Here is a 24,647-nt window from a genome sequence, read left to right as displayed (position 1 = left end):
TTATTTACAGCATATTAAGTTGAGGCAAGTCTTAAATAATCTTGTTGGTTTCTCAAACATCAGTGATAAAAGTCCTGGGCAGCTGGGGCTCGGTTATTTTAAGTTATTGCACTTATCTGTGAAAATGTTTCACTACATCAGGTGACGAAGTCTATGGAAGAAAACAATAATGAAGAGTTAAATTGCTTCTTACTCAAAGTGACATGACTAAAGGACCTTTGCTGTTAATTTAATGTCATAGTATTGTTTAGAATTTGTCTGATAAAAACAAAAAATCTCATGGAGAGAGTAAAACACCGACTAAATGTATTAGATTGGACACTGATCACGTTTTAAGTGCATTTTGAGGTTAATATGTGTCTACGTAAGGTTTTAAATGTTAAAACTTCACTTTTATTTTCAGTGTGTTTGTAATTTTTGTGCTCAAATGAAACTTCTGAGACATTTTCCACTGCTGATCTCTATCCTTTAAGAGTAAAAAACTATTTATGAAAAGCCTGAGTGTCAGTGGGCTGATAGATGTTTAATGTGTGTCATTAACAGATTGGTTTGTACACACAGCCGGCTTTTAAGAGATCCTCCTCCCCTGGACAGAAAACAGGAGAAATCCGGCTGAATATGTTTTCAGAGGGAGGGGTGTGTTAGAGAGAGGGGGAAAAGAGCGAGTGTCTCATCTGTCTGAAGTCATTCACGGCGGAGGCAGTGGGAGTAATACGAGCCGGAGACATTGATCAGACCTGGTCATTGTGGGCTTTTTTAAAAAAAAATTGTTTATTTCCTGGACTTCAGCTGCATGTGGGACCGGACTCAGGCAGACTGATGATCCAGACTCTGAGGAAGAAGAGGAGAGTAACGTACTGTAAAATGTTTGTGTTTTAGATCGGAGGTGCTGCTGGGATTCATCCAGGACAGAGGGTGAGTATTTTAACATTTACAGTAGAGCAAATACTCACTTCACAGCCACTTTTTAACACATTCAGAATAAACAGACGTACTTGTATCATTTGAGAAGTTGACTCTGAAGAAGTGTCTTTTCTATTAATGTGAGCTGTGTGTGAAGCGTCTAAAAGCATGTGGTACCTGTTTGAAAAAGGGTAAGTAAGGGTGGTAAAGTGATGCTTTGCACAGTGTGTCCTAAATTAAGTATTGGGTTTCTTCACCTGTGAGAACTGAGCCAGACAGGACTTAACCCCATGGAAATATGATCCCACTTTCTCTGCAGACAGCTACTACTAATATCTCTGCTTCTTTATGACAAGCATATTACATTTCTTAAAACTCATGTCCTGATAAAAAACTACTTGAGTTCTGACCGAACATGAAATTAACATTATAGATTCAGTACCTTTAGATGTAATAGACAACAAAGTACCTGAATAGAAAAGGCAAAAGAAGTAGGATACTTACAGGTAACATTACAATAAAAAGTCAAACAAAAGCAGAACAAAAGCAACAGAAATAAAAGTGAAAGACTTGACAAGATCATGTTAAAGCTAGAAGGCTAAAGATACACAAGTGTAAATGAAGAACTTATTCAGGTAGGAGTTCCTCGTGTTTCTCAGTTAACGTAGGTGATGCATTTTGGGCAGCTTGGTCATAAATAAAACAAGTTGTGTATGATAAAATATGAGCCACTTATATGAGATGAACTTCACGTATCCCCCTTTATCTCAAAATAAAATAAAATAAAAAACAAAATAAAACAAGGAATTAGTACAGTGCATACAAAATAGTCATATAATAAGTAGAAATAAATGTTGTAACTCAGGTCAACTTATTAATGTCTTATCAATTATTTAAATGTATGTAGTATTTATAGTCCAAACTCTCAGTACCGGTGCAAAGTCACACACCAGAACACACTTGAGACCAAACTGACCAGTGAATCACTAGTTGCTTTTCCATTGGACATCTACACAAAACTTTACCCATATTAACTAAATGTCGAAAAAACAGAAGTACATAATGTCAATTTTTCCATTAAATTACAAATGTGATAATTTGTTTATTTATTATCGCGAGAAGACACAAGAAGTCATTCCATAAAGATGGTGACAAATGTAAATATGGTGTGGATTTACAGATATATTCATTATTATTATATATTACCCCTCTATCATGTACTAAATTAAAAAATGATCGAGTTTCCTGGTGTGTCCACACATACAGCGACATGTTTCTTCTTCTTATTTGTTTGTTGTAACGTCTGTCAACATCCAGTTTTTTTAATTCACCCGACTCTAGTTGTGAAAAAAGGTCTTTCCATTGCAGTTTTGCGTAATATACCATTTGCGCTATGCTCGAAAAACCACCTCTTGCCAGCGCAAAAACTTTTAATTGAAAAATGAGACTTTTGGTGTAATTGTCATTTTTCCATTAGGTACATTTTTATGCGCAAGTTATATTTACGCAATTTGAGGGTCAATGGAAAAGCAACTATTGCTATGTGTCCACAGACTGTATCACACACTGAATAAAGTATAAAGCTCATTGTTTTCACATATCTGTATTATGGTATCATCAAGTTTTCTTATTCAAACTAAAACTCATAGCCACTTTTTAAGACAGTCAGCTAAAATAACATTGTGTCCTTTAATCTTCATGTGTTGCATCAGCTGATAGTTTACATTATATGTTAGCTTAGCTGTGTTTTTAGACTGAAAACAGCCACAGTAAAACCACAAACCACCTCTGTTTTCTGTACAGTTTATTTTGTCAATAGATGAACTAAAGCTCCGTTTGGAATCGAACAAACAAGGTCAGAACTGTTACAGTTTAGTCTGAACCGTGGATCAACAAACGGCAACTTAGCAAAGATTATGTAACATCGCATAATAACTTTATACCTTCATAAACCTCAAAATCAAACTCACCCATGTACAAGAAATCTGAAATAGTATCAAGGTAAATGTTTTCAGTTCATATCTCTACAATCCATCACAGTGGCATTTTTGGCAGAACTTCAGAGCTTTTTATTCTAAACACTTTTATGATCATGACACTGAAGACTTCCACATGCCTTAACCGTAACTGTAACATGAGTAAATTGTCTAAACTGAATTCTATGCAGCAGACTGAGTGTATTAAGGCTGGGTTTTCTCATGTTCTCAAGTAAAACAGGATTTGCATGCTCACGTAAATCACCTGTGACCAGGCCTGTCACAGTTATTACATAATCGCCTTATCACAAGGGACATAATTATTTTTGTACAATGTGTGTAAACACAGCTGGATAAATCTAAGAAATGTCATATTTCATCACTATTACCACATCATTTTCAGTATCATTCATTACTTTGTATGTTATGTTACATATGTCTGATCTGCACTGTGTAATTTTTGTTTGCAAAATGTAAAAAAAAACAACAAAAAAAAGCAAAACATGGTCAGTCTTATTTATGTGGTCATTGTCAACAAATGCTTCTTCTAAATTAGGTGCACACTGCATGTGTAAATTAATAGCCATTGGTCTTATACTGTACTAAAATGAACAGAAAAAGACAATTACATCATTAATTTCAATTATTTCTATATAATTTCATTATCATGACAGCCCTACCTATGACTAGAGTCTATGTTGTGCCATATTGTAACAGAAGTTCGCATATACATATACATCGTGACAAAATTTCACAGTATACAGTATTATAGCTAAATATTCTAAAAATGTATTGTATGAGTTTATCAATCCACCAACAGAGACCTTTGGTAACCATCTAAAAAAGTCTGAGACACACTTTAAGCCACTCTTAGCACATAAACAACTGAACACACTTGAGGAACATGTCTAAGATCTGTCTAGAATGACTGTAGGGTGAAGTCAAGGGAAGGTTAACTTCTGGTCAGAAATTAAATTACAATAATCTACACCAAACTTGTATTTTTGGGTAGGTAGTTACTTATTTTTTTAGGAAAACGTATTTTGAAATGAGAAAAAATTTTTGAGCTTTATGAGTGTGAATGTTTGGAAACTGACAAAGTTTGCTGCCATCATTCTGGGTTTATTTTATAAACTCTCATATATAAACAATTTATTCCAAATACATTGATATTTGACTATTATATTATTTATGTCATGTTCTAGACACTGTTTTAAATTAATAAATGCATATATCTATGCAAAATTTATTAGAATGTAATGTTAATATTATTTGTATGTTTTAAATATTGTTAAAAAAAAAGTATATGATATTGATAATTGACATAAAAAATGTTTAATTTGATATTTACTTTTGTTGGCCATCAGTGACGTTTTTGGCTATGTACATCCGTAATGCTGCCATTTGTCAAAACTCTTGCTCTCACTCTTTAGGTGTGATAAAATATTTTTCTCCTCTAACCAATTATTCGGTTGTAAAATAGAGGGTTTAAGGTATACACTGAATACATTTTAGGATGAAAATGTCACAGAAACTTCACTTTTGAGAACTTCGTAAGTCTTGCAAAAAATAGACATTAATTTTTTTGTCCATCCGCAACGCAGTAGTTTTTGATATTTTTCATTTAGAAATATTTGAAACTAAATTGTACCCTTTTTGAGTATGTTTAAGATGGCATTTAGACTTTTCCACTTATGTGTAATATTTGTCTTAAACCTGTCTGGTTCAAAAGTTATGAATCAAAAACTAGTGTACTGTCCATCCGTGACACCCTTGACCTCACCCTGTAGCCTTACCCACTGAGGGATACAATTTCGCGCATATGAGTGAACATTTCCGCTTTGTAGCTCGAAGCCGTAAATAAAAGATCAATAAATTATTAAAATTGTGTTAAAACAAACATGGAGCCAGTGGAACCAGCCCTGTGGTGATGTTGTGTCCTGAACTGTTTAATATCATATGAACATGTGCTTTTCTGTAGTCACATTGATGCGGTTCAGATCGGATCAGAGGCCTGGGGCTGCGCTGTTGGCTCCTGTCGTTCTTTTAACTGAAATAATAAGCTCTTATACACCCTACATGGCTGTAAATTATATAGAGATATCTCGTGTTTTACACAATCAGGCTGTTTCAGACATTAGAAAGATTAAAAATAGGTTTCAGGGATTCAGCAGAGGGTGCCTGTGCTTTCATTTATGTTCATGTTTAAGGTGAGATTTTCCTACAACACATGAATGAGTCAATTTCAAGTTTAGGCAGGAGCTTAATTCTCTCTAACTACCATATTCAACTACATAACAGCTCCATTTTGTACTGACAAGGAATCCACCCATCAGAGTATGTCTATCAAAATGTGAAAGATAAGGTGTAAGAATGAAGCTGCAAATTTGTTGACGTTGATACGAGCATATGCCGTCCTTCACATCATTCAGCATAAATAAAATAAGCATTGAGACAAGAAAATGAACTAAAAAAAGCAACGAAATAATCAAGAGAATGAATAAAACACTAATGAGAATGAAAAATTAACAAAATGTGCAAAAAAGAGAGATTTAAAAATATAAAATAATGCTGGAAAACTGAACAAAATGATCAAGAAATCAAAGAGAAATCAGCAAAACAACCAAAAAGGAGTGTGAATAAACTAAATAATCAGTAGAATTAACAAAAATGAGCAAAATAAGCAAGAGAATTAACTAAAAAAGAACAAGCTGATTGAAAATGAGCAAAAATTACCCTAAACAATCAAGATAGTACATAAAATAGACAAAAAGAAAGTGACTAAGAAAATGGACAATAATGCACAGAAATTAAAGGTTCCACTCCCCATTTTAGGTTCTGACCCTCAGTTTAAGAAAGACAGTCTCTTCTGCACTCCCTCAGTTTTTTCTTATGTTTATTAGATAAATAAATTACCTGTACAGACAGATAACTCTGACTGACATAAAGAGCTTTTTCTTTTTCAATACAAAATAAAGACTAAACCACTCAAATACTGTGTACAGTTAGAGCACAGACAAACATCCTACATTTTTAGCTCTTCTCATTTGTTTAGACACTGGAGCATTTGGTTAAATGATAAACATGTACCTTATCTTACGTCAGCTCTGCACAAACACATTTCCTGATTGTCTTCATACTACCGCTCTAAACCATACCATTGGTTCTGTAGAAGAACACTTAACAAATCCAGCGGTTTTCTGATAAGTACACAGTATTTCACAACAACAAAACACACCCTGACACATTGTGTGTATCATATTTTACAATGAAAACACAACAGGTAATACCAGGAAACTATTTATAAGTAGAGTGAAAATGTATTAGGTCATTAGATAAGATTATCGTATTTTCCACTCATCACAGGAATTTCCAAGACACACATCCATTTTTATTTTGTTCTTAAATATGGTCATGTCATTTAAGTCTGCGTTGCAACCAACAGTTATTTTCAGTGTCAGTTTATCTGTTGATCTCAATTCGTTTGGTCTGTGCCTGAAACTGGTGAAAAATATCAGTGTTTCCGGAAGCCACTTATAATGTCAAATATATTCAGTTTACTGTGACAGGGGAGGAATGAACCCAGAAAATATTAACATTTAATTTGATGGAATCAGAAAATAGTTCACTCTTTATTAGAAGAGAATTACTCGATCCATTTTCAAGGACAATTATCTTTTATTTTAAAGGGGCAATATGTATGATAGATAGATAGATAGATAGATAGATAGATAGATAGATAGATAGATAGATAGATAGATAGATAGATAGATAGATAGATAGATAGATAGATAGATAGATAGATAGATAGATAGAATTTTAGGGTTTTTTCAGTTTTGGATTGTAGTAATATTAATTGTATTTACACTGATTGGCTTTCAGATTTATGTGACCACTAGAGGGAGTAGTGAGTCCTTTGACCAAAGTGTCAGAAAGTGACCAGATGAGATGAGAACCATTAAAAAACAACTTTTAGAGTCAAAGAAAGTGACAAAATGATAAAATCTAGAAGCACTGTTGTTGTTTTCACCAGTGGACTCAGGGGTAAAAGAAAAGAATGGAGTTTGATGATGAAATGTTAGTGTTTCTTCTATGCGAGTGAGTTTGATTTTGAGTCTTATGAAGGTATAAAGCAGGGGTGTCAAACTCATTTTCTTCCGAGGGCCACATTCAGCCCAATTTAATCTGAAGTGGGCCGGAACAGTAAAAAAAAAAGCGTGATAGCCAATAAATAATGTCAACTCCAAATTGTTTTAGTGCAAAAAAATGACATTTAATTATGCCAATATTTACGTTTACAAACTATCAAAACAAAAAGGATGTGAATAACCTGAAAAAAATTAAATTTGTTAAGAAATATAAGTACAATCTTATCAATATTATGCCTCGACTTATCATTTATACACATGCATTAGAGATCAGATCTACAAAGGCACAAAACACGTAGTAAAAGGCAGAAAATTGTTAAAAATGCTCTTAATTTTCCTTAGACATTTCAGGTTGTTCATATTTGTTCAGGTTATTCACATTTTATTGTTAAAGGTTAGATTGTTAATGTAAACATTTTCATAATTCAATGTTTTTTGCACTAAATCAAAGAGAAAAAAATTGGTGTTGTCATTATTTATAGGTTATTATGACATTATTTTTTGAGTTTGATGCCCTAAGTTGCACTTTGTAAATTCATCCTGCTGGCCAGATTGGAACCTTTGGCGGGCCGGTTTTGGCCCCCGGGCCACATGTTTGACACCTGTGGTATAAAGTTATTATTATGGGATGTTATGTTATTATCTTTACTAAGTTGCAGTTTGTTGATCAGTGATTCAGACTAAACTGTGACAGTTCTGACCTTGTTGGATTCCAAACAGATCTTTAGTTCAGCTACTGACAACACAAACTGTACAGAAAACAGGGGATTTGTGTTTTTACTGTGGCGGTTTTCTCTCTATAAACAGAGCTTAAGTAACTATAATATAATGTAAACTATCAGCAGATAAAGCCTGTGAAGATTATAGGACACAATGTTATTTTGACCCGTTGTAAAAAACCTGCTTTGAGTTTCAGTTTGAAGAAGAATACCATATTACAGATGTATGTAAATAATGAGCTTTATACTTTATTCAGTGAGTGATGCAGTTTGTGGATACATAGTGTTGATTCCTTGGTGGTTTTGGTCCTACGTGTGTTCTGGTGTGTGACTTTTCCCTCATGTTGAGAGGCTGGAATATCAATACTACATAAATTTAAATAATTGAAAATAAATAGTTGACCTGAGTTACTATGTTTGCATATTTACATTTGTGTTTTTGAAAATGAGCGATAACTGTAAGACAGACATCGAAGAGTAACCACAAAAAAAAACACAGTGCAACCTGTAAAGATGTTCCCAGATTCTGAGCTGGTCATTTCTTCTGTGTGAAAATACATTTAATATTGGCTTGAAGGCACTTGGGCAGCTCAGACTGTTAAAGAGGATGTTTAATCTATGTGCTCTGCCATCTGCCATCCCTGTTGTCACTTTGACCTTTCATCTGCTAAAGCGACAGTGTCTGTTATCAGGACCTGAGGGGTTTTATGTTTGCTTCCCTAGTACTTCGAGTGATGAGAAAAGAGATTGTTTTCTTCTTTAAAGTCCCAGAGTTTTATCTTTAAGTTTCAGTTTCTGAGTTTGATTCTTAACTTTAACGCTCAAAGACTGAGACTGTCAGCCACAGCTAAAAGTAGCTTTACAATGGATGTTCCTGACCTCAGTTTTTCACCTCACATTTGGTATTTCCACTTATTGTCCTTTCCTTTTTTTTATATAAGATGTATTCATACTTTGACAATGTAGTTACAAGACTGAGGCTGAAATCACATCCACTCCACCACAAAACAACTGACGATTGAAACATGAGCCCAATCGTTTAAGCTACAAGTGTCAGAATGATTCATAACACACACAATAACACAACACACAATATGGAATTATATGAAATATAGAATAATCCATAATGAAATTTTATATTGTGATAAATATCATCACAACACACTTTTTTTGTCTTTAGGGATAATTTTGTTTACAGTGTCATTGAAAACACAAAAAAATGCTTTGTTTCACTTACTTGCATTTGCACTCAGTTTTGACATTTTTACCCTTAGCCCTCGTCGCAGGGTATTGTCATTAGTTCATTGTCTGTCCGTCTGTCCTTCTGTATGTGCAAAAATTTTGGCGTGGACTGAAGGCCGAGGGTTTTCAAGTACGAGCACATTATGTTTATTATTATTGTTGTTATTATTATTATTATTATTATTATTATTATTAATAATAATAAAATGTTCTCTCTCTCTAGATTTCTGAAATATTTGCAATGTTCTGACCATAAAAGATCATTTTAAACCACAAATTTCTTCAATTTTGAATCTACTCATTCACCATTTTTTTATGGTGGTGATTTTTATCAATATTCGTTATTTTATTATCTGCATCTTTCAGTGAAAAACAAATATTTTACTACTATTAATTTGCTGACCATGTAGATGTTTATAAAAGCTCAGAATAAATTAATGCTTCTTATGTCAGATCAGAGAAAACTGAAGCAAAAGTGATAAAAGTGAACATATATCACTAACTGAATGTAAAAACAAGTGTTTCCATCCACTGTCATTTATGAAATTACATGGGTTTTACTGGTGACTCTCTGTTCTAGAAGATGACGGTGTTTCCACGTTCACTATGGCACCTCTGAACGTCCAAATGAGTCATATCTGATGACCATGAAAAGATGAGAATCAGGATTTTAGCTGAATAATTTCAAGGTATTGATGAGATCAGTGGTTCAGAAGTTATTGAATATTTTAGATCAGTAGAAGTTTTAGATGCTTTTGGCTGTTTAGGTGTTAAAACTTAGAACAAATATTAATTTAACATCTATCCTCAACAGTTTTGGTATGATAATATTCCAAATCACCACAAGTAGGAAGTCTTACAATCTGTATAGTCCATATGGTGAATATATTTTTCATCTTTTTATGGAATTAGTCAGTGTGTGTCAAGAGGAAAATGCTTAATAATAGGAGAATAAATGGTAGTAAAGTCATTTTGAGGGTTAGATGTGAAGCAGAATTGATCTGAAAGACCAAAATATCAATGTTCTGAATTAAAAAGCTACATGAGGTTGTGTCAGTTGACAGTGATCAACACCAACACTTTTATTATTTGAGACATATTTATTCATTCTTAGACGAAGTCAGTATAAAAGTGTGATGTGAAATGAACCTGAAACTTCAAGATCAGCAGATGCTGTTCGCTGTATCACGTTAAAAAAACAAAATAAGTACAGGCCAGTCAGGGTAAAGTGGCTGATATGAACTAAATGTGTCTTATGTCTTGTTTTACTGTTTCTTTGTTGTGTGTTTTCCAACTCCATGTTAGGACAGACTGTTTTTGTGGGATGTATTGCTAACATGGGAGAATCTCTGTTGTAGTTTCATCCGTTCCCCTGGGAATTCAATTTTGGACACCATCCTCATCGTTGCATAAAATTTTACAAAACACTGCAATCTAACACCGCGAGTCTTTGACAAATAAATACCCTGAACTCAAAGGAAAGAGAGCAACAAAAACCCTATTTGTAAGTTAAAAAAACAATGAAAGAGTTCCTGATTACTATCACTATTGAAATAACAAGTTTTCAGTTTTAATATAAGGTCTCATCTGACCCTAAGGGAAAAGTCTGACTGAGAGAGCAAAGACATCTGTGTTCCCTCACAGATGTTAGATCCTAAAACTAACCTCTAGAAGCATCCCCTCAGAGGGAACACAGCACCACAAAAACAGCACAATTTGATTCAAGAAGCCTCTCATGCCTCTGATTAGGAGCCAGTGATTGGGAACGGACTGCTTTCAGTTCGTGACGTCCAGTCTTGGCCTCGACCATCCCAGCAGCGTCCTCCATATTTCCTCTCCGCTCTTCAGAGGTTATTTACTGCTTCACCAAAACACTGGGGGCTCTACTACGTGAACGTTTGACGCTGATGAAGTCTGCTCAAACCGCTGTCCCACCGCGACTCTGCCAGGTCAAGAGGGGCTGTTTATGGAAGTTATCCGCATCCCGAAGTCCCACCAAAAAGGGCTTTTTTATGCAGACTAACATAACTTTGTGACCGCAATATTTGATTCATTGATTGTTTATTTGAGCGTCCTGCACATTTCTGGTTTCTGGTTACTTATAATCTGCATGGCAGCATGATGAATAGTAATGTACTGCTCTACAAATGCATCACAGAAGATTGAGTTTTCATAACAGCCATGATGTTCTACTGGATAAACCAGGGGCAACATACAGCCCAGTATGATCTCAACGGGGCTGGAACAGTAAAATAATAACAGAGAAAAAAGAAAAATTCCATTATGAAAATGTTTACATCTACAAACTCTCCTTTAAAAAAATGTGAATAACATGAACAACAAACAACCTGAAATTGCCATAGGAAAAATAAATGCACTATAACAGTATTATGCTTATTATTTACACATGTGCATTAAAACTGGATCTACAAATACACAAAACAATTAGTAACACACAGAATATTGTTAAAATGGCTCTTACTTCTCTTAAAACATTTCATGCAGTTCATATTTATTCAGGTTATTCACAATTTTTGTGAAAGGGTAGTTTGTAAATATGACCATTTTCATGTAATTGCACTTTTTTTTTACACTAAAGTAAAGAAAAATTTGGAGTGGTCATTATTTAGAGATTATTATGATAGTATTTTACAAGTCCAACCCACTTGAGATCAAATTGGTCTGTAAGTGGCCCCTGAACTTTGAAAGTTAATGTCTCAGTGTAAGTTTCGCATTTCACAAATTCATCCCACGGGTCGGACTGGACCTTTTGCTGGTTTTGATCCACGTGCCGGATGTTTGACACCCCTGGGATAAAGTGTCCCCTGTCTCAACAAAACAAAACAAACTGGATTCTTCAGTTGGATTCCTTAAGACACTGTGCAAAGTGTAATAAAATATACCTTCAGTAACATAAGGATCCCAAAAACACCTACTTTGCTCTGCAGGAACGGCTTTATATCTATATCTGATCACCAGGGCTAGTATAGCTAATATAAAACAGAACTAAGCAAAATCACAGGTGAAATCAGATTCCATTTTGTTTCCTCTTCATTTAAACTGTGTAGTATACTATATATGAGACCTTTAAGACATATTTAATATCAATTATTCTGTATTCTACCTTTTACAGCTTCTATAAATCAAGGTCTTCTTCATAATACTAGAAAAACTAAGGCTAAAACAAACAAAAATGAACAATTTCTAAAAGCAAAACGAAAACGAAAACTATATATGCACTAAAACTAAAACTCAAATTAACAAATAAATGGAAACCCTAAAATAAAACTACTATAAATACATTATAAATGCTGCCAGTGGTTAGAGACATGATTCTGATGATTAAAAAGCTAAAGATGCTTTTGGATGACTGCCCTGGTAACTTCCTCTAACACCAGTCGATAGATAAGATAATTCTAAGCTCAAACTAACACACTGGGTCTCTGGAGATTAGTCATGGTTGACAAACATCTTCAGAAACATTTGCATCATGTGGGTTGGTCTCTGACGAAAGCATATGTTGAAACTGACTTCCTACATCGTAAGAAGCATTTCCTCTTTTTCACTTCTGCCCTTGTTATCTACAGTGCTTTTGTGTTCCACTGATGTGCGTTGTTGTTGGCATCATCGCAGCCCCTCGAGAGGGATTCGTGGAAAGAATCTGCTGAGGGGAAGGAGCTGAGACAGAGAACATCAGAGGAGCTTCATGAGGACAGAGTGGACTGAAGGAGTGATGGCAGCTTCATCTGCAGCTCAGTAAACGTTTTTCTGCTGGTGTTTGAGGTGAGCGGGAACGTTGTCACCTCTGGTTCCTGTTGATCTGGTGGGTGTTTCTGGAGGAGTCTGGTTCCTTGTGATCTTCAGGTGGATGTTTCTAGAGGGGTCTGGTTCCTGGTGATCTTCTGGTGGGTGTTTCTAGAGGAGTCTGGTTCCTGGTGATCTTCTGGTGGATGTTTCTGGAGGAGTCTGTGGTGCTGAGGAGGAGGCTGCCCAGCTGCAGCAATGGTCCTTGAGGTGAGGTTTCCTCCCTTCTCATCTGTGACCTCTTCGCCGTCCGCCTCATCATGCCGGAAGACCCCATCGCCTCCGTCTTCTACATCATCCTGGAGCTGCTGATCGCTTTGTTCTCCGTCCTGGGGAATGTGCTGGTGTGCTGGGCCGTCTGCCTCAACAGTAACCTGCAGAGCATCACTAACTTCTTCGTGGTGTCCCTGGCTGTGGCGGACATCGCCGTGGGTGTCCTGGCCATCCCTTTTGCCATCGTCATCAGCACCGGATTCTGCTCCAACTTCTATGGATGTTTGTTCATCGCCTGCTTCGTGCTGGTTCTCACCCAGAGCTCCATCTTCAGCTTGTTGGCCATCGCAATAGATCGATACATCGCAATCAAACTACCGCTCAGGTCAGTGGTTCTAGTGTCAGTGATGCAGCTGGGTCAAAACCTCCCAGTTTATGTTATGGATTTTAGTGTCAAAACTTCTATTTGTCACATATTTGTACATTTAACTCAGTATCTCTTTTTATTTTCTATTTCTTGATTGTTTGTCTTAATGTTTCCATCATGCATTAAGGTAGGATCATGTTTTTCTTCATCTTCTTGTTTTATTGTGGAAGAAAAGTTCATAAGATCTTGTAAAATCTTACAGCTCTTCTCCAGACACTTATAACGAATAAAGACCCAGAACTATTCTTTTTTTTTGGGTCAATTTTTCTGTACATTTAACCATTACCGAGTGATTCATTGCCATAAATGATAATATTATCCTTTGCATTTTTTGACTGAAAATCAGGCGTTTTCCTATATTCAACTTACTCACCATGTAGATATTCATAAAAACTTGATAAATTCAAATGTTATTATATCAAAATAAAGAAAATTTGACATTTTCAGCCAAATATAACATTAATCCAACATAAAAACAAGCTTCTGCAACCACTGTCATTTGTCAAACTACATGGTTTTACTGGTGAACCACTGTCACAGAAGACAATGATGTTTCCATGTTCACTACAGAGACTATAGACGAATCAGAAAAATACACGTTATGCTGCTGAAAAGCTGAGAAACTGCATTTTACCTGAATTATTTCATTGTATCGAATAGGATTAGTGGTTCAAAAGTTATTAAACATTTTAGATCAGTAGATGCTTTTGGGTCCGTGAGGGTTAACTGTTGAAGTCAGTGAAATATCATCTTTAATAAATGTAATTTAAGCCTCAACAGTTGCTTATTTTTCACTAGAATGGGATGAAATATGAACATCCCATGAACACTAAGGATAATATGTAAGATCTATTCATATACATAGCTGGAATAACATGAATAAGCACAAATTATTTCCTACCCATATGAAGAATCTTTCATCTCTAAATATTAATATCACTGGTAGTTTCCACCTTCTTGCATAATTTTGATCTTATGCAATACTGATATGTTCTCTCATATCTAGAGGTTATTGCATAAAACACTGTCTCCCATGAATCTTGCTAAATATAGCTTCAGAGCTAAAAGCCACACATTGTAGCTGTAGATTTTCTCCAGAATATACACACTAGTGATGAATTGGAGCTTGTTTATTCATTGCTATCCCCATCACTTTTAAAGCTTGCATTAGACACTTGAATCACTTCATTTAAGTTTTCCACATCTTCACTTTTCACAGAACTGTAGCGTTTTATAGTTTCTGTGTTTATCACATGAATAAAACACTAACTCTAACTGTTAAATATTTCACCGGGGGAAAAACTTCAGTAAATGCAAAGATTTACTTGGAGCAGAGCTTTAAGGTTTTGGTCTCATTGAATTTCTCACATGATTTTTTTTCTGAGAAAATCCACAAACTGAACTGGGAGGTCTGGGTGAGTTGGGATGAAATGACCCAAGTTTTAACTGTGGTTGGTGACATCTGTGAGAATGTTTGCTTGTAAAATTGTGAAAAAAAATCTTGGTAAATAACAAAACAAGTACCCAAAGGATGAAGGATTTCATGTTCTCAAACTGAGGATATGTTCGACATGTGCTTTCATTAGTTTTTTTCTTCTTTCATTTCTGAGTTCATCTCCTTATTAGTCCCTTTACTGGAGGTCTCACAATCAAACTTCATCCCTCATTTCCATCTCTTGGTGAAGACATGACATTTGGACTAGAAAAGCCTTGCCGGGAATGAATGTATCCAGAAATGCAGTCTCTCCGGGGGCCATGTCTCGTTGGTGCACTTAAATGAATTTTGCTCTAATTGCTTCTACAGACTGTGTAACCCCATGGTAACCCCAGTCAAATTGTACTTTATGACTTTGCTGTAAAAACACTGCTTATCCATTTGTTTATACTACGTGTCAGCTCAGATTATGCACTTAAATTTTCTATGGATGGTTACGCCTCAAGACATTTAATGTGTCAGTCCATGATAAGCTGCCTAACAATGATACAGACGTTATGATGTGAAACACTGAACTGAGCCACATGAAACTCAGAGGTCCTGTTCTCATCACAGCCACTGATGGAAGAAGTATTCAGTAAAAGTACAAACACCAAATGGAAAATACTCTATTACAAGGAAAAGTTTTGCATTCAGAACATTAAGGTCAACATAAGGTCAGAACTATCACATTTTAGTCTGAACCATGGATCAAGAATCAACAACTTAATAAAGATAATAACATCCAGTGGCGGATCCAGAAAAAATGGATGCTGGGGGGGCTATAGATACACTCACAGCCAATGAACACCTTGAGACCATATTTTTCAACATAATTTTTATTTTGAAACCCTAAACTGGAATTTTTTGATATGAATCATTTGTTTAGGATGTTGGCATACAGAAACAAAAATCTAAAGTTTCAAGAATAATTTCAAAACAAAAAACTTAACAAAAGAAAATGGCACCTGCCAAACACAAAGTCACAACAGTCAATACCGGGTAGCGGTCCTGGTCAGGAGTTGTCACTCTCTCTCTCGCCCTGGATGCGGTCTATCATCAACAGAGCCTGTGGTGTTGTGGCGTTCAACCAGGTTTCTGATTGTGGGTTGGGAACAGCCCATACGCATGGCTACATCACTGTAGCTCAAACTGGCCTCCAGTGCCTGGAGATGTTGTTCAAGTGATAGACGTGGCATGATGCCGTTCACTGGTGGCCTTTTTTGGGCCTTTATATAGGCCTTCAAAACCAATCCTCAAATTGTGCAGATACTCACTGAGTATTGCTCAATGTGTCTTTAGTCCACTTTTGCAAAGAGACCAACCCATGTGCAATGAACCGTGACAACATGACAACTCATCATTGTCTCAACTACCTGAGTACTAAGTCATCAATAAATCCACAATGAATAATTACAACCCCCCTACAAGTAGAAATATGCAGACATTTCTACCTCAAAGTTTCTATTGACTGTCAGTATACATACTTATGTGATATCCTTCTCCGAACAAGGACTGTTTGCTTTGTTTACAGAACATACTGTGCATTATAGTCATATTTTGCAACACAAGATACACTTTAATCTTAATTAACCCTGAAGCTTAGGTGTAAATAATAATAATATAATAATACATCTGTTTTACATAGTGCTTTTCTAAGTACTCAAAGATGTTTTACAATAAGCAGCCAAGGGACGAACACACAACAAACGGGGTAAAAACAGATACAGAGGTAACACAAAAGCGCAAACAAAGAACAAATACTCAAGGAAAAAGGTAGATACAGATACAGAAAAGACAACACATGAGAGAAGGTGGATGAGGGTGGATGAGGTGGGACAGGCAATCAGTTTTCATATGATGATCTGAAGAGGTGAGATTTGAGCTGGCTTTTGAATGAACTGAGTGTGTCAGAGTTCTGGATGTGAAGGGGGAGGGAGTTCCAAAGGGTTGGGGCAGTGATGGCAAAAACTCTGTTGCCCAGGGTACGGAACTTGGTCACGTCCCAGAAAGTACCAAGACAAACAGATATCAAATAGATCAGCCTATAGACCAGTGGAGGTTTAGCTCTATAGGTAATGCTTTGGATTGTAATATGAAAGACTGGGGTTTGATTCCTGGTCCAAGTGGCAATTTTTTTCAGCAGATTGTCAAACATGGGGTGCAGTGCCGAGGACGCTGGCAGGTTAATTCACCACTGATATCCCATAGAAACTTTATACCTTCATTTGCATCATAATCAAATTCACCCATATTGAAGAAATGTTGTGTTTTCAACATCAAACTCCATTCTTTTCATTTAGAGCTGTGTCCAGCAGTGAAGACAACAACAGTGCTTCTAGCTCTTATCACTTTTATTGACCTAAAAATTATAATCCAACACATTGGCATCTTTGGCAGAACTTCAAAACTCTCCTTTCTTTACACTCTTGATAATTTTAGGTTCTTTTTTGATATCTGAAAGTATTAATTCTCCTTTTAGCTCCCTTAAAACTCTTAGAAACATCACCAAACCCTTATAAAATGTAAATTATAGCCTCATTTAGAGGATTTGGTACAACTGGTTGGTGGGACAATAGGGGTACGTTCCTGCTCCCACATCCATGAAGACCTCCACACTTAACCATAACCGTCATGTGTTTTTTTAATATTTAAAATTAGAAATACATCCTATAGCTCCTTTAACATGCACATTGTATTTTACTCCTGTACATGTTTAAGGTTGAGCTCATTTTAACTATAGTGCATCATATTCTATGAGATCATCAGATGTTTGATGATTATCATCATTATGTTGCTGATGTTTTTACATTCCAGCAAAACATTTAATAAACCAACATTGCTTTGATGGTGGAAAACTCAGTAAAAGGTCCAAATTATGGTGAGCAAACATAAGAAACTTTTTTTGGTTTGTTCGAGAACCAGAAAAGCAGACCTGTTTTCAGATGTGGGACAATGCATTTTATAGATAATGCAGGAGGATTTTTAAGAAGCTCAATGTAAAAAAATAATTGAGTTTTTCAACTAAATCCATATCACAAACATTAAAAATCACCACATGTATGATTTTCACTGGAGGGAAAGATCTGAAAAAAAGGAACAAATCTGATGAGGTGTTACACAAATGTAGTAATGGAGTAAAAGGTCCAGTGGTGCAGTGGATAGCACTGTCACCTCACAGCAAGAAGGTCCTGAGTTCCATTCCAACACCAGGAACCTTTGTGTGTGGAGTTCACATGTTCACCCTGTGTTTGCATGGGTTCTCTGGGTACTCCAGCTTCGTCCCACCATCCAAACACATGCACAAGTAGGTTAATTGGTTAATCTAAATTGCCCATATGTGTGAATGTGATAGTGTTTGGTTGTTCATCTCTGTATGTCCAGGTCATCACTGAAAATGAGAACTTACCTGGTTAAATAAAACAATATTTGACTCTGCGATGTAGTACAGTACAGTGCAAGTACCTCAAACAGGAGTTGAATAAGAGGACTTCTACATTCCCTGAACTCAGCTTTAACACAGCCTAAATGTAATGTATGGTATGTGTGGGTTTCTCTGCATTGTTTGCATTGTTTTTTTGCATCCTTGTTGGGAGGCCGCTTGTTTTTGGAGCATTAACCCTTTGCACTTTAACATTTCAAGAATGTGATAAGAGCAAGTTAAACATCTCAGCTGCTCTCCCACACTGTGCTACAGATTTACTCGAAATAGACTCTTCCTTTGAGGAGTCCTAAACGATGTTTGTTTATTCCTTCTGTTTTACTTCCGTCATGAAAATGAACCGAGTGAATTTTGAGTCAAGGACATAAGATGTACTGAAGATAAAAACCAGAAAGTACAGCCCTGTAGTGGTGGAATTTATCCAAGTACTTACGGGTCACCTCTAAATATTGGACTTTTGTATACAGTGCATTTTACAGCTTTTATTATTTTTGAGATGAAGATTCGTCACAATGGGTAATGGAACAAGCTTTAAAAGAACAACACAGTCAAAGATTAAACCGGTGGTTTTATGTTTCATGTGTATTTAACTGGTATATAGGACAAAAATAGAACCCCCCCCCCACAGATAAACACCTATAAAAACAATGGAACATCAGTAAAAGAAACAAAATGATACACTAAAGCAATATACACTCAACCCAGTAGATATACTGGACAGTGCACTGTTTACAATATTAAATGAATTAAAACGCCTTCTCTCATTAATTCTCAGAATTTCACATTCTTTTAATTAACTCTTTATAATTCACTCTTAGAAAAACTCTGAAATTCAAAATTTCAACCTTAGTATGTTATTAGAGGACATAACAAGACTTTATTAGTTTTGTGAAATTTTTCAAGGAAAAAAATCAAGCTCAGTGAAGTTACCATATTTGGTTCCTTACCCATAAGTGGCAAAAAATAAATAAAATCCAAGAAGTATATATCTATATAAGAAATACAAGGAAAAACACATGTGAGATGGAAGGAACATTAGAACAACTTAAGTGCTGAGCAAAGCAGGTACCCTCTCTGTTCATGCAGAGGTGGACCTTCCAGACCCTGTAGACCACATTGGACCTGAGACTGACTCACTGGAACTGGTGCTGGCACTGTCTTGTAATGCATTTGTAATTTACCCAAAGTAGTCACTTGCTCGATAAAGGGTTAATTTTTCTTTATTAGCGACACAAACTTGGTAAAATTTGGCTACTTTTACCAGTGTTATCTGTATTAATTGCAAACATCCAATGCAGAACCACTTTACCAAGCTACATCATAATTCACTGCAAAATGTGTCTCATTCATTATATTCATGATTAATTTGATAACATTTATAATATTTATTCTCTTTTTTTGTGTATAATCTTGTGTATTATGTGTATTTTATTTTTGTCATATTGATTTATTGGTCTGTTCTGATTCTCTACACTGTGTCCTTGAGTGTTTTGAAAGCTGCCTTAAAATTTAATGTTTTATTAGTATTATTATCAATGAGAAATTTGAATGATCATGTTTATAACACAATTACAGCTGAACAACATCATTCCTTTATCATACAAAACACCAGACCTATGATTTTTCTTTTGTGAGCCTTAACTGTACAGACCTATATCAAAACAAACAAACAAACAGTAGGACAGAGACAGAGCTTTATTTCCATTATCACAGACACTGAATGAACTTCAGGTTTTATGAAAAACAGTGTGTTTTCAGGGTCACATTTCATATGTCAATAAGTTTTTAGTTGGAAATTGTTATTAGTTGCTCCTTCTAATCCTCTAAACCGCTCACATGGTTTAATTCCAATAAATGTATATACCCTTTATTTAACTAAGTGAAATCCTCATTGAGATTAAAAATCGTGTCTTTTCCAACAGAGCAGCATACATATTACAACAATATATCAAGATAAAACAAACAACTTTCATACATCACAAATAAATACATGCAGTATCTGGTAATGTACAATAAAATAAACTTCAAGATTGATAAAAGAATTACTGAATTAATATTTAGGAGTTAATAAATGTTTGAATAATCCAAAATATCTCCAGAAACCAAAGATTAGAGAAAGGATAATGTAACATGCTTTTAAAATACACATTGATATACATTATTAAAAATTAAACCAGTAATTTTCAGTCTCCTTAACTTGTTCTTCTTTTAAATAAATGGTGTATTTGACAATCATAGAAAAGGGGACACACTGAAAGAAACAAACACATAAATTACAATTCACATCAGAAAAAGAAACCAAACAGTACATTAACACATTCTACACACAGTACTGTACACAGTTTGGTCTGAGGCAAAAACTAAAATCAGATGAGTTAATCAGATTTTTTGTTCTTTCCACTCTCATTATGTATGTGGTGAGACCTCAGATTCATGTGGTGTCACTATTTATGAATCTGGATATAAAGTAGTTCCAGATCCAGTAATAGACGACAGTAACAGCTGCACAGCACTGATGCTTCACTATTAATAATCTCCTGATATCAGTACTTTGATTTGATAACTTTAACTACAGGTTGCTGCTAATCCTTATGCATTTTTACCAATAACCGAGTCATTTCATGTTGGTGTATTTGTGCTTGTACGAGTGTTTTCTACAGTTTTCTTGAAGTGTAACTGTTGTTGGGGGGGTCACAGTCTTCATGGATTTGATGGTATTTGACAAAAAACACTTAAATCTGACTATTATTAAAAAATATGAAGGTTGCAGATTTTCATTTTACACAAGAAGCACACTGATTCTCATTCATTCATTCATTCTTTCATTCATTCATTTTCTGGACTACTTAGTCTTTACTAGGGTCACAGGGGTCCTGGGCAAAGCCGGGGTAGACCCTAGACATGTTGTCAGGTCATTGATGTAGGGCTATTGTGTAATTGAAGTTATTAAAACATACAAGTAACAAACAGAAGCACAATAGAAAAATTGAAATGTTCTTAACTATGATTTATCATGGTCACAATAACAGAAAAACACATTGCAAAACAATTTTTGTCCTTTTCATTGGGTTTTGCTGATGTTAAAAACACTGTGGTGGTGGTGTGTTGGGTGTGAAAATTAGATTAAACCATGCTTTTATTAAAGAAAAGGATCTGAATAGGCCTATGTCTCCACTACTGCGGCCCTCTACCTAACCTAAAATATCCTCCTGAGTCTCAGCAATGCATTTTTGTCACAACTTTACTTTAAAAACACAACAAAAAACAAACTCCAAAACGACATTTGACAAAGAATGTATTTGAAAAAACTGTTGGATCATGCTGTTATCAATCAAAGCCATTATTTCATGTAAAAAAGCTAGAACCTTTACTTTCCTGGGTCTCAGGAGGATGTATATTTATATATATATTTTTTAAATGCAAAGTGAAAGTGACTCTTGGCGTTTCTGTGCAGGTACAACAGCTTGGTGACAGGCCAACGGGCTCGAGGCATCATCGCCATCTGCTGGGTTCTGTCCATCATCATCGGCCTGACCCCCATGATGGGCTGGCACAAGGAGCCGGAGATGGACAACGGAACCTGCCCCCCCGGCCTGATGAAGTGTCTGTTCGAAGGGGTGGTGGACATGGAGTACATGGTCTACTTCAACTTTTTTGCCTGTGTGCTGATCCCCCTGCTGCTCATGCTGGCCATCTACCTGTGCATCTTCATGGCAGCTCGACACCAGCTCAAGCTGATGGAGGTGAAGGCCGTCCACGGGGAGAAATCTCGCTCCACGCTGCAGAAGGAGGTCCAGGCCGCCAAGTCTCTGGCCATCATCGTGGGGCTGTTCGCCGTGTGCTGGCTGCCTTTACACATCATCAACTGCTTCACGCTCTTCTGCCCTAAATGTGAGCGTTGTCCTCTGTGGGTCATAAACGTGGCCATCATCCTGTCCCATGCCAACTCTGTGGTCAACCCCTTCATCTACGCCTACCGCATCAGGGAGTTCAGACAGACCTTTCATAAGATTATCCACAGACACATTCTGGGGAAACAGGATCTGATGGAAAGCAGAGGCAGCACACGCACGTCCACTCACAACAGCATCAGCGACTCCATCAGACTCAAAGCCAACGGCCTCAGCTTTGACGTTTTCTCTGAACACAGCAGCAGCAGCAGTTGTGAGAGCTCCTGCCGCTGTCCTGCTCAGGCGTCTCCAGTAGGGGGCGGACTCATGACAGTATCCCACCCACCTCTGTCCATCGTCATCGCCCACTGCCCTAAGATCGGCCCACTGCAGGGCCTCAGACAGACTCAGATCGCTGTGGGTCAGCATCTACAGTACACGGACTGTGTGGGAGCAGAAGCAGTGGAGGAAAAGGACAAACACAGCCTCCAGTCTACCCATAATGCATTGCTGCTCAACAAGCAAAACAGAAAGAGCTGCTGCAGGGAGTTAGTAAAGGTGTTGTGATGTTTGCACGGGAAGCATCAGATTCAGGAGCTCAAAACGGGATTAACCCTGATCTGCAAAAGAAGATGGAGTGCTGGACACAAATGATGATGTGATAAGTTCAGGAAACTACTGTCCATACCAGACTGTCTTCTATTTCACAGCCACACTGAGGGGAAAAATCTGAGTATTTTGAGAAAAGAATATTATGAGAATGAGGTCATAATATTTAGAGAAAAACACAACTGTATTACAAGAATAAAGCTGTCATTTTATCCATACAATTTCATAATAGAAATTATATAGCATCAAATAGTGGAACAAACAGTGAATTCGCTTCAGGTAATAGTAATACTTAAGATTTTCTCATAAAAAACATGACTTAAAATGTTGCAACTTTTTTTTGCAGAATATTATGAATTTACTCTAAAAATAGCAGATTTTCATCCTTTGTGTGGTTGTAACCGTTATTCATATATATCCACTATTACAAACTGTTAAAGGCATAAAGTGGTTTCAGTCAATTATGCACTAACACTTATAATCACGATGCAGGTTTTCATTGTTAGTTTTCATTCATTTCACATAAACATGAAAAACCCTCACATACTCAAGACTGTGCAAAAATCTTTTAATATGCAAGCTTTGGGTCTAAGACCTTCTTCAGCGCACTAACAGGCCATAATGGATGAAGCAGTGAATACTTTAAGGCACAAGATAGAAAGATTCCTTATATTTATAGCTGAACTTTGACCCTTGAACCTGTGTGAACCAACAAAACTCAGCCATAATGAGTGAAGGGATAGGACAAAAGATTATTAAACTATTGATAGTCTTATTTTTTCAGGGAGATGGACATAAACGCTGATGGATTTATTCTTCTGCAGTATTGTGTTGTTTTTACTTTGCACCTACTGTAGATTCAGCTCCTGAAGACATGAAACATTCACAGACAGTGAAGTTACTGCTCAAGTGGATGATGGGTTTAGTAAACATTTCATCACTTTTCACCCTTTACCCTTCGCTGCACTGAAATTCAGCCTCTTTGCAGGTATTTATGTTTATTTCACTGATAAGTTAATGCACACCTGTGGATACTGAACTGTACAATACAAATATGGTACATTTACCAATGACTGGTTTTCATTTTTGTCAACAGCAATGCAAAGTTTGATGTTTTCAAAGCCGAAGATCCCAAAGTTGTTGATGTAATGCTGATCTAACCTTATATTTAAGTTTGTTCAGTGTGAAAATGTGACTGTACTTATTTAAGTTTTCTTCATATAAATATTGCCTTCAGGGGTAGTTTGAGAAATGATGGAGTTAGATGGTATTTGTAGTTAAAGGTGAGAGATTTTAGACTTTAATTAAACTTTGGTTCCGATTTGTCTTATGAATTTTTGTCTATTGTTCTCAAAGCAGACTGGAACAAAGTCCTGTCTTTAAATAAACTGTTTTAATGTTTTCTAAGAGTATCTGCTGCATATTCGCTCTTGTGTTCACATTATAAACATCCACAGCATGTTCCCAGTTCCTTTTCAGCAGGAACAGCTTCAGGCTTCCCATTGGCTTTTGACCAGACAATGTAGTGTTTCAGATCAGATGTGGAAGTCCATAAAAGTGACTCAGAGTTCTGGTTTGTCCATTCTGGGAACTGGTTAGTTACGCAGTCAATCTGTGTTTGGAGTTCTTTATTTTCCCAGCTTTTATCATAATTCCCTGAGGGGTTCAGGTTACAGGGCTCAGGGCCCACTTCTTTTCCAAACCTCCCCCAGGGGTCTGTTGTGCTTTTTAAAGATTCACCAGAGACCTCCCAAATCCTCGTGATCCAGCGCCGTCTGTCCTGTGTCGGTCAAATCAAGG

General features: G+C 36.2%; 1 protein-coding gene across 1 annotated transcript; it reads left to right on the top strand.

Moving 5' to 3' along the window:
* The first annotated feature begins 714 nt into the window (after window positions 1-714).
* adora2aa (adenosine A2a receptor a) lies at window positions 715-24,253 on the top strand. Its single transcript, XM_030142795.1, has 3 exons — window positions 715-915; window positions 12,576-13,390; window positions 21,803-24,253. Exons 2-3 carry the CDS (start codon window positions 13,053-13,055, stop codon window positions 22,803-22,805), a joined length of 1,341 nt encoding a protein of 446 aa, XP_029998655.1. The 5' UTR covers window positions 715-915; window positions 12,576-13,052; the 3' UTR covers window positions 22,806-24,253.
* The last annotated feature ends 394 nt before the right edge of the window (window positions 24,254-24,647 follow it).

Source organism: Sphaeramia orbicularis, chromosome 9, assembly GCF_902148855.1.
Source record: "Sphaeramia orbicularis chromosome 9, fSphaOr1.1, whole genome shotgun sequence".
NCBI classification, from domain to species: Eukaryota; Metazoa; Chordata; class Actinopteri; order Kurtiformes; family Apogonidae; genus Sphaeramia; species Sphaeramia orbicularis.
The sequence above is the reverse complement of the archived record's forward strand: the minus strand, read 5'-3'. Positions and strand labels throughout refer to the sequence as shown.